Source organism: Pseudoliparis swirei, chromosome 1 (assembly GCF_029220125.1).
Source record: "Pseudoliparis swirei isolate HS2019 ecotype Mariana Trench chromosome 1, NWPU_hadal_v1, whole genome shotgun sequence".
In the NCBI taxonomy this organism is placed as follows: Eukaryota; Metazoa; Chordata; class Actinopteri; order Perciformes; family Liparidae; genus Pseudoliparis; species Pseudoliparis swirei.
This window is the reverse complement of record NC_079388.1, coordinates 13681880-13695171: the sequence shown is the minus strand read 5'-3', so window position 1 is coordinate 13695171 and position 13292 is coordinate 13681880. Positions and strand designations below refer to the sequence as shown.

The 13292-nt window shown below is 44.2% G+C and overlaps 1 protein-coding gene across 1 annotated transcript in view; it reads right to left on the bottom strand.

The window, feature by feature from the left end:
• The window catches only part of col16a1 (collagen, type XVI, alpha 1), a 55950-nt gene that overhangs the window by 8496 nt on the left and 34162 nt on the right, over positions 1-13292 (bottom strand). The window contains exons 29-58 of the mRNA XM_056422448.1: positions 13227-13262; positions 11894-12001; positions 11414-11536; positions 11182-11235; positions 11031-11072; positions 10464-10499; positions 10328-10381; positions 10144-10212; positions 9994-10047; positions 9569-9595; positions 8692-8748; positions 8413-8457; positions 8201-8272; positions 7454-7507; positions 5003-5056; positions 4749-4871; positions 4597-4638; positions 4443-4508; positions 4314-4358; positions 3751-3795; positions 1777-1830; positions 1628-1681; positions 1492-1545; positions 1365-1409; positions 1201-1254; positions 1066-1101; positions 916-978; positions 757-828; positions 586-639; positions 419-463 (exon numbers count right to left, since the gene is read on the bottom strand). Coding sequence (XP_056278423.1) covers positions 419-463; positions 586-639; positions 757-828; positions 916-978; positions 1066-1101; positions 1201-1254; positions 1365-1409; positions 1492-1545; positions 1628-1681; positions 1777-1830; positions 3751-3795; positions 4314-4358; positions 4443-4508; positions 4597-4638; positions 4749-4871; positions 5003-5056; positions 7454-7507; positions 8201-8272; positions 8413-8457; positions 8692-8748; positions 9569-9595; positions 9994-10047; positions 10144-10212; positions 10328-10381; positions 10464-10499; positions 11031-11072; positions 11182-11235; positions 11414-11536; positions 11894-12001; positions 13227-13262 — 1737 coding nt within the window. The remainder of the gene's footprint in view (positions 1-418; positions 464-585; positions 640-756; positions 829-915; positions 979-1065; positions 1102-1200; positions 1255-1364; positions 1410-1491; positions 1546-1627; positions 1682-1776; positions 1831-3750; positions 3796-4313; positions 4359-4442; positions 4509-4596; positions 4639-4748; positions 4872-5002; positions 5057-7453; positions 7508-8200; positions 8273-8412; positions 8458-8691; positions 8749-9568; positions 9596-9993; positions 10048-10143; positions 10213-10327; positions 10382-10463; positions 10500-11030; positions 11073-11181; positions 11236-11413; positions 11537-11893; positions 12002-13226; positions 13263-13292) is intronic.

Here is a 13292-nt window from a genome sequence, read left to right as displayed (position 1 = left end):
CCGACCTGATGATGGTGCTCGGGGAAAGGTTAAAAATTAAACCATAAGTAAAGTATTCCAATCGATCCTGAGGGGGACATTGTACCACTTCATAGCCATCCATCCAAACCACACGTTTGAACCTCCTGATGGTGCTCCAGGAAAAGTCTCGCAATGAGCACGGATACATACTCTGTGTTTCGACGTGTTATGCAAATATCTACCACATAATGCATGCTTCCAGAATACATAATACACTCAATCAAAGGGCTAAAAGCGAGTCATCAATATTGGCACCAAAAAATACATAATGTTGTTATTCTGAGCTCTGGATGTGCTGAACACTGGACACTGGTCACACATCATCCTCCTCCGTTTCACTGCTCTGGGTAGATGGAGAACCCACTAAGGCCATCGGGATGTGAGAGGGGACACTTACTGGGATTCCTCGTGGTCCTGCTGGGCCTGGAGGGCCCGCCGCTCCCTGGCAACGGAGACAACAGCAGTGCAGAAGGTCAACATGTGTGTAACTCGACCAGCTGACCTCAGTGTGTGTTGGAGCACACAGCTCCTGTGTGTGGGAACGTGTGTGTGTGTGTAACTTGCCCTCAGCCCTGGTTTCCCATCTTTTCCATCCAATCCCTCGATGCCAGGGGGGCCCTTCCACCGCAAACACACACACGGAGTGTACGTGTTGATTTGACATTGTATACAGGTCATGCATATGTTGAAATCGGTCAAACTCGGCTGATCTCCAGTGATAGAACATGCATTTACCATCATCCCAGAGGAGCCCGGTGAGCCCGAGGGCCCCGTTGGTCCCTGAGATCCTTGAACACCATCGTTGCCCTTTTGAAAGCAGAGATCTTCAGTCCAACCCTCATCATCATCATTATGAGTGCAGAGCAATCGGATACATGTGTGATCTGGACTCACTTTTTCACCTTTGATCCCAGGGAGCCCTTCCCTCCCACTTTTCCCAGCGATCCCCGGGGCCCCCTAACAACACACACAGGAGCAGAGGGAGTCACGACAACGACTCCAAAGGCAAGACCGGGCCGTCGAGGAGCTCAAACAATCACATACTGGTGGTCCTGGGAAGCCTGGTTGTCCTTGGAAACCCTTGAAATAAAAATAAAAAGAACATAAGAACATGGATGTTGGTTCTAAAGCTCCCGTCTAGTGTGTGAGTGTGTGTGTGTGAGTGTGTGTTATACACACCTGATCCGCTTTGGCACCAGCCGGTCCAGCTGGTCCAGCGTCTCCTTTGATGCCCTGCAGACACACATTGGCTCAGATTATTCTCAGTTATGAAAGTGAGCGATGGTGAACGAGGACGCCGGCTTTAAATGTTGCTGGCCAAGATTTTGGGATAAAACACTGACCGGGGAACCGGCCATCCCTTGGTATCCGGGGTTACCAGGAGGACCCTGCAGAGAGGAGGGACACGTCAGCTCGTCGTACGCAACATGAACCGCATTATGGAACATGACACGTTAAGAGTGTGCTGACCGATTCCCCTTTCTGACCACTGCTGCCTGGGCTCCCACGTTCGGCCTTCAGTCCCTGTGAATGCATACGGAGAGGTCATCCATGTATTCTGAGACTGCTCTGGATCGCACACTTCCTGTATAGTGAGGAAACTTACAGGAAGTCCAGGCGGTCCCATGGACCCTGGGTAGCCGGGCGTCCCCGGAGCGCCCTGAGGTGAAGATCAGACACTCAATCACACCGGGAAGCAATTCCCTTTTTTTCTCCTGCACGTCGTGAGTTGTGGCGATCGGCGGAGAGACTTACGTGCTCGCCCTTAATTCCCGGGGGCCCGGCTGGCCCGACCTCGCCGTTCTGACCCTGAGGATGATGGGAGTGAGGAATAATTAGAAAACAAAGAAGACACTGTGATGTGTGAGCTCCCCCGGTGACGAGTTCAGTCGATATCAGAGAGACGGCCGGCCGGCCTGCAGCGACTCTCCGTGTGTGTGTCCTCTGCTCTGCGCTCTATCCTCTACTTTATTCATTATATTAGACGATCTACTAGATCAGGCCTCAGGATGGCGGCTCAGCTCTGTGGCGGTGAGGTCCAGAGGCTGATCGCTGCCTCCTCGGTGAACAACATTTTTCATTTAACCCCCATTAAATGATACAATGTTGCTTCCCTCCACCATTTGTCCCTTTTGACCCCAGATGGTGTTCTTCCAAATGTATTCAGAGCTGCAGATGTCACTAATTCATTTATTTCTTCATCCCGCAAACAGATAACACGAGCAATATTATGGGGTTGATATGTTACTTAGCAACAACATACTGTGATCAAACCACAGACAGACTTTGGTTCTTTAATGCATACCACTTCAATTCGGAGTCAATATTGAATGTTTTTTTTAAGATGCACATTAATATGCATGTGTGATCTGTTGCTTAGCGACAGCTGCTGGAGGCGGAAGACACATGAGTGCTGGAAGAAAAGACAAATAGAAGTCTTTCTTGTTTCTTTCTGATGAGTGAACAAAGGAATGTTGCCGAGTGCTCGGTGCTTTTGAATGGGTGGCATCTGTGAGTGATAATTTGCTGTTCAGCGAACTGCATATTAATATGATTACTCAAATTAATACAATTTCAAAAAGTAGCAAGACTATCGCTGCGAAGTATTGGTTAATAGATTGATTACTGAGAGTTGTAATTTAGAGAAAGTAATTAGTGATTGATTATCCTGAGGAGAAACCAATTAGTAGCTCATCATTGTGAGTAAATTCCTCGCCACTGAATATGAGTTATATATTCTGCAGCAGGGTTATACTTCCATCCCTCACACTCAGAAACAGATCGACCACGCCACACAGCAGAGGCTAGCGGCACGCCGCTCCTCCGGTTACCGTCTCTTAAAACCACCAGTGGAAAATAACAAAGCACATCTACCCACTGCTACATGTAGGGAGTACATTAAACTTCTCATTCAGTTATGCTATACTTTGTACTACACTACATGTATTTGGGAGATAAAGTTAATATTTGTGTTTCAGGTTTTGATTCAAGAACATATCAAGAAATATCTAAGATCTTCCAAAATACAATTATTAGTGGATTATTAAACTGGTGGTTGTTTGCAGTTGATTTCTCCTTTAAACTTCTCAGATCGTTTTATTTAACTAACCCTATGAAGCCTTCAGGGTACATTTATCCGATATTTCACAGAAAAGCAAAGATTAGAGTTAAAATATTCATTCAAGTTGCGGAGGTGGAATCACTGCACTTCACTGTATAATATAATATAATATACACTTTTATTAATCCCCAAGGGGAAATTAGTTTTCTGCATTTAACCCATCCAGAGTTATTAAGGAGCAGTGGGCTGCGGTGAGGCGCCCGGGAAGCAGCTGGGGGTTCAGTGCCTTGCTCAAGGACACTTCGACTTGCAACTAATGGGGAGAGCGGAGATCAAACCCACAACCTTGCGGTTGCAGGACGGCCCTCTTACCCCACTGAGCTAAAGCCGCCCCAAATGTATGTGAACTATATAAAACTATCAACAGTAAACTGTGATGCACACATTGAAGCACAAGCATTAACAATTAATTAATGTCATATATCCTTGGTTTAGATGTATTGTGCATAACGTGAAGTTTCCTTTTGATGCTATAAACACATTGAACCACTTGTGTAGGATGTTAAATGAAATATTTCTCCTTGCATTGACACACAGTTCTTCTTTCATCACTGATTAAAGGAGAGGACGAGTGAAAAGAAATAAGAATAAGTGTGCAGTAAGCTTACAGATGAACCCGAGGTGCCCTGATGACCTTGGAACCCGGGAGGGCCCTGAGGACAGAACACATTGAGAGGAACACTTGAGCCACGATGAATATGCAATTGAAATACAATATGTGAATACATCTTCAAGCAGTTTTGAATTGGTTGATTACTGGAAACACAGCAAGAGAGCTAGTGGGTACGTCAGTATGTGGTCAGTGTCACACACACTTCAGCTCAAGCTTTAAGATAAGAACCCAACTGTGCCGTCCTACAATAAAGAAAAAGTACTGTAAATTGGGGATTAGAACGCAGATTATATTTTAAATTGACAATAACATTTACACATCAATAAATTGAAAAACAGTGTCATCAAATTAATGTTACATTTTTTTAAAAATCTGCATTTAGGTACATCTACACAGTAGTAGATTTCAGAATAAGAGACCACCTTTAAATCGTTCTAGTCTAAACGATGCGTCGTAAATAACGCCGTGGCATAACTTGCAGGTTTCACCCCGATGAACAAGCTCTCTGGGTTAAAGGTCAAAGGTTCAACACGAGACCGACGCGTTGCTGAATCTGACCATGTTTCCTGGTGCTCCAGCTTTTCCTCTTTCTCCCGCGACACCCTGTGGTAAAGAAAAGAAAAGAACTCTGTGAACTCATCGTCACATGCAGACGTCCTCACGTCACGTCACGTATGACCGACTCACTGGCTCTCCTCGGACTCCTGGTGATCCCGGCGTTCCTGGAGCTCCAGGCATTCCCGATCGGTCGTACTGTGAGACAAAGACATCCATTAGTCCATGTTTGGACATGTACATTAACCGTGTGTGTCCGGAGAGTGTGAGACGGCTGTCCACTGACCGCTGGCTGTGTGGCCTGCTCCTTCTGCAGCCTCGCCAGACACTGGAAGAGACACGCTGCTGGCTCAGAGGCATGTAGCATTCATCAGAGCACCACGACCAAACGCTGAGCTTACACAGCGACACACAACTTCTGGGGCTTCCCAGTCTCACCTGGTCACAGCTGTCCAACGGGGTCACGCCGGGCTTGCCCTGGTCGCCTTTTTCACCCTTGGCGCCAGCTGTGCCGGGCACACCAGGAGACCCTTGAGAGCAGTCCCCGTCTTTACAGCCCTCCTGTGTTGTAGAACACACACACACACACACACACAGAGAGACACAGAGAGAGAGAGTAATATGGTACATTCAGTATGCATATATACATTCATGGAAAAGAGCCCAGAAAGCTCAGTTACTCATGGCCGTACCTCTCCATCTGCTCCGGTGGCGTCTTGAGGCAGCTGGTGTGGGGCTATGTACTTCTAGAGAAGGGGCAGGAAAACAAGAGGAAATATAATAAAATGTACTTTTTTTGTCATCCTTTTCAATAGTTGAAGGGAAGCCGTCAGCCTCTTCCACAACCCAAACAAAACACAACAACATTTATCGATGTCATTCTCCGGATACAGTTCAAGGACAGCGTTACGATAAAAAATGTTTTCTTCAAAAACACATTTTCCCAATTCTTTGGAACTGATTGCATAACCCCTCTGTCGTGAACACAGAGATAGATTTTGAGTTCCAAACACATTTATGACTCCACATGATAATCACACTCCCTCGGAGGCAGTTCAATGCTGCATGCTGATTCTAAGCAGGATGGGTTTGAGCACGCAGATAACAAAAGAGGTCAAATAAAGTATACAATTGCAATGAGTTGAGTCTGTCAAGATCACACACAAGATGCTTCACCAAAGTGTACAAAAATGAAATACAGACATAACAAGGCATCACAATCTTTCCAAGTGACATGTCTGTTTAGGATCATCTCATTCAGCACAATAAACAATAATGTGATATGACAGAATGTCCCCCCCTCTTTAAAGAGTCGTATTCAGTTCAGAAGTTCCCGACTTCTCTTTTGCCTTTCAACGTGTTCAGTAAAAATCTAACTAAATTCCCCCATTAAAATACAATGGCTCATGCCTATTACTCCCTCACTGCACCAAACGCAGCGCCACCCTCCGTTTATGGCTCTATATACAAGGCTTTCCAATAAAACGTTTTGTCTGATTTTATGGCCCAAAAAAATGCCGTTACCTCCGTGAACCCTCGGAATGCCGCAGAGTTGATACTACATGCTGTAGTTGATTCTCATAAAACGACAAATGTGTGACAGATTTGAACTTACAGTATATACAAAACTATAGCAGAAATACAGCAGAAAAAAACACATCAGTACCCATTTCAACTAATGTCATTAAAGTATATCGAGACCTCACTCTGCAGCAGTTTTAAATTCAAAGAAAGCAGGACAAACACACCTCAGTGGCTCCGCCCACACATATTGTTCATACACATAATGTACAAACGCATGCTGGAAATGTGCAAGAGAACATGAAAGACAAGTGCCACAATGGAACCCCACTGGCCATTCATGCTCAGTCCACCAGCCCGATCACGGCGTCTGTGCTCCTTATCAAAGCAGCGGGACCTTTCCCACTGAGAGGACCCGTCAATAGCACCTGGCCGCGTTTCAAAGTCATTACAAACCCATTTGACATTGTTCAAACTGGAGCCATTAGCGAGAAAGGCTATTCCACGCTGCGCGCTATTGGCTGCTTTAGGGCCACGCGGCTTTGTCCAGAAACAGATCTGCCCAAAAATAAACTTCTCTATAATTATGCGTCACTGTGCAATGTTTACTTCTGGCGCACGGAGAGGGGTCTGCAAATTGCTTACTTTGTGATATTTTTTCTGAGCGACACGTCTGCATATTCAGTTTTATCCCCGAGTGCGTCTGGCCCCGGTGATTCTTTTCTGAAGGTTTGAAAGTGTGATATATAAAGATAATTTAACCAAAGTAAATCCAAGGAGAACATTAAAGTTGAGAAATGAATTTTGTGAAGTTATCTGTCGATTATTTTCCTGTACACAGTGTTGCTTTTATTTATTTCAAGTCTTCTGATGACTTCCTTTCATTAAAGAGACATCAATGCTCTTATCACACCAGCCCTCAAGGGGAACTTCATCTTCATCACAGGAATTAAAGTAATAGTTTAATGGAGGTGCTTGAACATCAGTAAATCCCTCTGGAAAAAGGCTTATAGTTCAACTTTTTGTTTATTGATCACATACAAGCAGCACCTGTTGACATGACAACAGACATACACAACCAGCCTCCGCCTGTATCTTTCGACGCACAAGAAGAGATGCACTGTAACTTGACTCAGCTCTGACCTGTCACAACAGCTCAATACTCCGTGTAATAAGTTTGACCACAGGGGAAAAGTTGAACCCCTCTGCAGTCTCTAGATGTCCAGACTTAATCTCGGTAGATGAACCAATCAATGTCTCTCTTTCTTTCCTCTCTCTGTATCGTGTCGCTCAAGGTGGCGGCTGCCAAATGCTCGCACGTTTCAAGTAATAAATCCCGACACTAAAAAAAGGTGTTAATAACACGATTATAATTGTTAAGAATGGAACTACAGTATTTTTTACAATAAGGAGGCATAGTTATCCTAAATGTTACATATAATAACCCAGTTTTACTCAAAAAATGTTCAGATCAAATATGTATGGGAGCTTTAAAAAAATATATAAATACCACTTCCTGACACATTAACTTGTTTTGAGCATTTGCATAATTTATACAGAAGGCCCCATATCTCAAATCAGTAGATAGGAGCCACCTGTCCTCCTTTTCTAATTTTACTTACTATGTATCCAGGCAAACCCGGTTTCCCCTGTATCCCGTCGTTTCCAGGGATACCCTGAAAGAAGGAACTGAGGTTGAACTGGTTTGTTGCCAGTCGAGGGCTAGCCACTCCCATCTCCACCAATGGCCAAGGCAGGGTCAAAGGGTCACGGTCAAAACGATCAAACCGGTTCCTTTCTTCTAAAACTAAGCACTATTTTGCAATCAGCCGCTGTTCGTCAAAGACATGATGATCACCGCTTTCCACGTCTTTCTCACCTCTTTAAATTCCACAGCACAGATTGCAGTAACACCTTATTTGAAGGTCTGCTCTAGTTAAAATAAAATCTACAAATTAGTCAAAATGCTACTTTGTAAATTGCATATTAGTTTTTACATCTATATTTAAGACCTTCAAATAACTGTTCATGTCTTGACGGGTATTCCCAAAGCTTGCTCAGTTGCTTCCCACATGGAATAAAGCGATAAGCACTGGACAGGTTAGTGCATTTATCCTTTTTTGGGATTTTGATCACCGAAGCCTTTGTTAAACCAAGCTAAGACACACATTCAGGAGATCATGTTGCTCCATTTCCTACATGCATATTATCAACTTCATTTCCCCAACAAGTTGCAAAGCATGTCCAAGCGTTGCCTTTCTTAAGTAACCCAGTTGCCCAAGCTGAAATCACGAGTAGCTTGTAGTCTACTGCACGCTGATGGAGCACCTATACTGAGCTGAAGCCATCCTCCTGTCCATGTATCTTACCTGTGGTCCTTCATTTCCTATATCACCTTGAAACCCAGGTTGGCCAGGAGGGCCAGGAGGTCCTGGTGGGCCCTATAACACAAAGACATGGCCACACATGACGTACACACATTCATAGGCTAACACAAACGCAGAATTATGCGAGCAAACGTTGTGAGGTAACCACACAAACAAAGCCCAAGTCATCAGACACGCCGGCTGACAGATCACACCTGAGGCCCGGGCTGCCATGAGCTTATTGGAGTTCCTGGAGCTCCCTGGAAGAAAAACGTAGTCGACATCAGAGCAGCAACGGTGCTTGCAAAATATACAGAAAGTGCTCAGTGTGAAGTTTGGAATAGAACAACAAATGTCAAAGCACAGGAGGATGCAGAGGGAAAAACACTGAGCATGAACGTTTTTCTCAATATGGAAAATTCAATACTACGGAGTCATAATAAAATCAATGTGTATTCTTGTGTTTATGTCAGTGTGTGTGTGTGTGGACTCACAGGTCCGCCTACACTTGTATGTACAGGTATCAGGCAGTTGCACTCTCCGGGTTCACCCTGAAATATACATGAAAATGTAAAAAAACAAACATGAAATAGTTAAAGTGAAAATCTGATCACCCGCTGCCAAACTAAGTCCTCATTCAACATTAAAAAGTCAGAACTCTTTGAGCTTTGAGTTTTCATCTTTCATTTGGTCAACTTTAAAAAGTGTCATTGAAGGGGGCCAAATGATTTGAAGGTTATTTTGCCTTCCATTAGATGAATTTGTCCTTCAAACCTTTATGCAGTGTAAGAATACAAGGAATGTGCGCTTCTATGAAGCAAAGTAAAGTGCATTTCACCAAACAGCTGTAATATAAAGAGCCAATGAGATACACGATTACACATCCGCTCTCAAGACTTCTCTTGAACATCCAAGGCAGTTTTTTAGAGCACAAACACTCTCATAAATACACTAAATAAAGATATTGACTCCTCTGCAAATGAAAAATAATATATTGAAAATAAATTCTTGATTTCTTCGTCTCTCACTGTGTCACATCTCATAACCCTCCCGACCCTTTAAGCCCCGCCTCCGCTTCTTCTCTCCCAGTCAGGCAGTGTGGACTGGTGGCTCTGATGAAGGCGGTAATTAATAGTCTCACACACTTTCTCTCCTAAGACCCCGAAACGTCTCTCGTCTGCCAGCAACAGTACACTCGTCACCTCCGCTACTACTCCATCTGTGGCTCGAGGCAGGTGTGTGAGTGTGTGTGTGTGTGTGCGTGTGTATGTGAGAGATGAGGGGAACCATCTCTTGCGATTACCATCTGTTTCATCCACTTTTCTTCAAACCCCTGCAGATCCCTTCATCCAAACAAAACGGTAGACTTACCTTGTCCCCCTGAGCTCCATCAAGTCCCTGCAAGAGAAGGGGACAGCACACACACACACACACACACACACACACACACACACACACACACAGACACAAGCACTTAGTTACTCCGGCTTTGTTGTTCCAGAAGAAAGCTCACGGGGCAGTGAGCTGAGAGTAGATCAGGGGACAGAGGATGAGATGGGAGCAGACATGGCCTCTGTTATGGATCCAGGCAGACATCTTTGGTTACAAATGATGCCGAAATCAAGGACAACTCGCAAAGAAGCTCCAAAAGAAAACGTAAACTCTGAACAGACTGATGCAAAAACTCAAGTTTTCCCCCACAAAATCAAATAAATAAAAACATCTCTTCTAATTGTTGATGCACATGAAATACATACAAATAAAAAAACAGACGTTAAAGGAAAGGAACCACTTACAGGTCTGCCGTCAGCCCCTGGCCATCCATTAGTCCCAGGGGTTGCATCTCTACCCTGGGTGAACAAGTAAATAGGAAACAGTGTTAGACAATATGACGGTATGATATTAAACGCCCATATGCATATGTAAAATCAGTCTGAATGTGGTACCGGGGGGCCTGGTCTTCCTGTGCCCTCGGGCCCACGTGGTCCTGGAGGACCAGCTTGTCCTCCGGAGCCCTATGAAGAGGACACGCCTGGTTTCTCATGGGTTCATTGTCTCAACTGAAATCAGGAACATTTGATTGCTTATTGCAACATTAAGTTGGGCTTCCATCTCTCTATTGTATACTACCTTTCCCCCTGCAGGGCCAACAGGTCCACTCAATCCACTGGCTCCAGGAGGCCCCTGCACAAAACACACACATTAGACCCACATCTGGAAATGTAGTGGGGAACAATTGGTCTTGAGAAACATGAGATGCACTTACTACGAGTCCTACGAGCCCTCTTGGTCCCTCTTCTCCCTACGACAAAAATAAAGAAGGTAAAACACAAAAGGGAGGCGCTTTAGGCTTTGAACCTTTTCCAATGTTACCGCATCCTCGGCAACGGAACACTGCCCGAGCAACTCTTCTGGACATGCATTCTCTGACCATGGAGGAGGAGGTATGGATGGAGAATGCTATTCATGTCCACACTTATCTTAAGTTACATAAGTAGCTTCATGTAACTACGACATACGTTAACTTATGTAACTAGTATGTTACATAAGCAGTACAATGGAAGTTGTAGGGAAGGATCGACTTCCCTGTGTCAGAAAGTAATTGAAGATTCCACAATGAATCAGTGGGTTTCAGAGAACAGCCTGGGGTTATTACATAGTTATCTACCAACTCATGAATGTATCTTTAGTTCTAAGAGACAGGAAAGCACCAACATGGTGGATATGGGCTCCGTACTGAGACCACAGTGGGTCCACGTGGCCCTCGGAGCCGCTGTGTGTCAGAGCTGCATCAGCTGACACTAAACTCCAGATGTGAACACATCAGACTTACTTGTGGTCCTGGAAGGCCAACTCCCGCAACTCCAGCTTCTCCCTACAGAGGGCACAAGATGACACAGATTAGAATGTGTGACACGCGATTAGACAAAAAAGCGCCACATCTATTTTATAGACATGATAATACAATAAATAGACATTCACACCTTTCTTCCTTTGGGACCAGAAGGCCCCTGCACACCTGGTAGGCCGGGTTTTCCCTAAAGAGAAAACATGCAAGTTGATCATCAACAATGTTCCGAGCACAGAGACAGCCAAACATAAATACAAATATAAATATGTCTAAATATATATATATATATATCCAAAATATATATATATAAATATATATATATATAATATGTATATTATGAATGAATTAATTTTAAATTCCCTCACATTTCTGCCAGGCTTCCCTTCCCCTGGGGGACCAGGGTCTCCCCTCTCCCCTGGGGGCCCCTGCACAGCGACACCATCCCCCACTGCGGGGCCCGTGGAAGAACAGCTGGTACAAGCGTCGCCCTGGGAACACACCACACATCCAAACCATGATCCAGGAACCTTTTGGATGATTACAGCTTAAGTTGAATAAGGGATAGGACCTCCATTTAGATCATTAATGTTCATTTTCCCCATTGGAAACCACCATGGGTCCAAAAGTGTGACAATTAGTATCGAAGAAGATATCGCTCATCATTATTTGACGTCTCCAAGGACGGAGAGACGTCAGCCAGCGGTGTGGATCTCCATCCTATGCTAAGCTGATTGGCTGCTACTTTTAATACTGTCATCCATTTACAATCGATGCAATACATGTTAGTTATATAATCAGTCAGAAGAGGCGCAGCAAAGTTGATTAAGAGTTCCGGTACTCGGTACCTTTGCTCCTTTCAAGCCCATCAGTCCATCCCGACCGGATTCTCCAGGCAGTCCTGGGGCTCCAGAAGCTCCGTTGAGTCCTTTCTCTCCTTGATCTCCTTCTTCGCCCTGGTTGTATTGAAACATGATGATGATGATGAGAGGGCCTAACAGTCAACTCTAGAGCTCTCACAATGATTGACCACTACAGTCGTGGTGCTATCCAGAAAGGTTTCTCCCAGTGGGTCCTTGTTTTCTTGTGTTTTCTTGTTGTTGTTGTGTTTGTACACAGCAACACCGTTGGTTGTTCAATATCCCACTGATCACAGGTTGTGGAAGTAATGTGTCAACAAGAAGAAGACTGCTGGTGAGTAAACTAAACAAACAATGCAGAATTTAAAATATTCAGAATGTCAGTCGACATCAAACTTCAGCCTTTTGTAGTCATTGTTTGCTTTACGTTACTTATTTATTCTTAGTGATGAGACGTATGTAAAAGACAATAGTAACAGCCTTACAGACCCTCTGTGTGTCTGACTCTTGCTAGTCCAGACAAAGGGAATGTGGAGAGCTTCAAAGAAGCCCGTCTCCGTGGATGAAGGATTTATTTCCACTTCTTCCCGAGTTCAGTGACGAGAACGCTCCGAGAGACTTTGAGACCTGGAATCCAGCAGAGTGCCCGGGATCCGTGGGAATATGAGTCAATACCATTTAGGGAGATTGTCCCGCAGAAGTCTGTTTGTCCCAGTAGATGTGGATAAGTAGAGAAGTGAAGGAAGTCAGACTAGAGACAGCGAGTGGCTCCAACTAGTCGAGCTCCTTAGTTTATCCAACAGGGTCATGAAAGAAGTCTGTTGGAGCTATTTATTTAGACATTTGTATTTAGTTTTATTGTAAAGTAATATTGGTTATTCATTGCTTATTTAGGTTACATTTTGATATGTTAAAAGAGCTTTTTTCTTTTGATAATTTTAGTTTCGTTTAATACATTGTGATTGTCGTTTAAATATATTTAGTTTGAGGATTGGTTCACTGATTGGGTAACACTGGGCACCTGTGGTTATATGTAGGTGTGGGTAGCTTCAGGACCAGCATGCAACAGGGTGGCCTATGGCTTTTCACCAGCACACGGAAGGCAGTGTCAGCATTTTTTTGTTTTTGTTTGTTTGTTTAGTAAATAAATGATAAGAATAATGACATATGGAGATGGACATTATTTTATTTTGGCTGCGTCAACTGAAAACCCCCACGGTGCGTCAGTGGCCATTTGATTTAGAGTTTTATTTGAGTTATTTGGACAAATGGCCACTACAAAGTCCTTTTGGGTTTATTTATATAAACGGAATAAACTTACCTTGTCTCCTTTTGCACCAGCAAGACCTGCTGGACCCTGTGAAGGCAAATAGAAGGTGATGAGCAA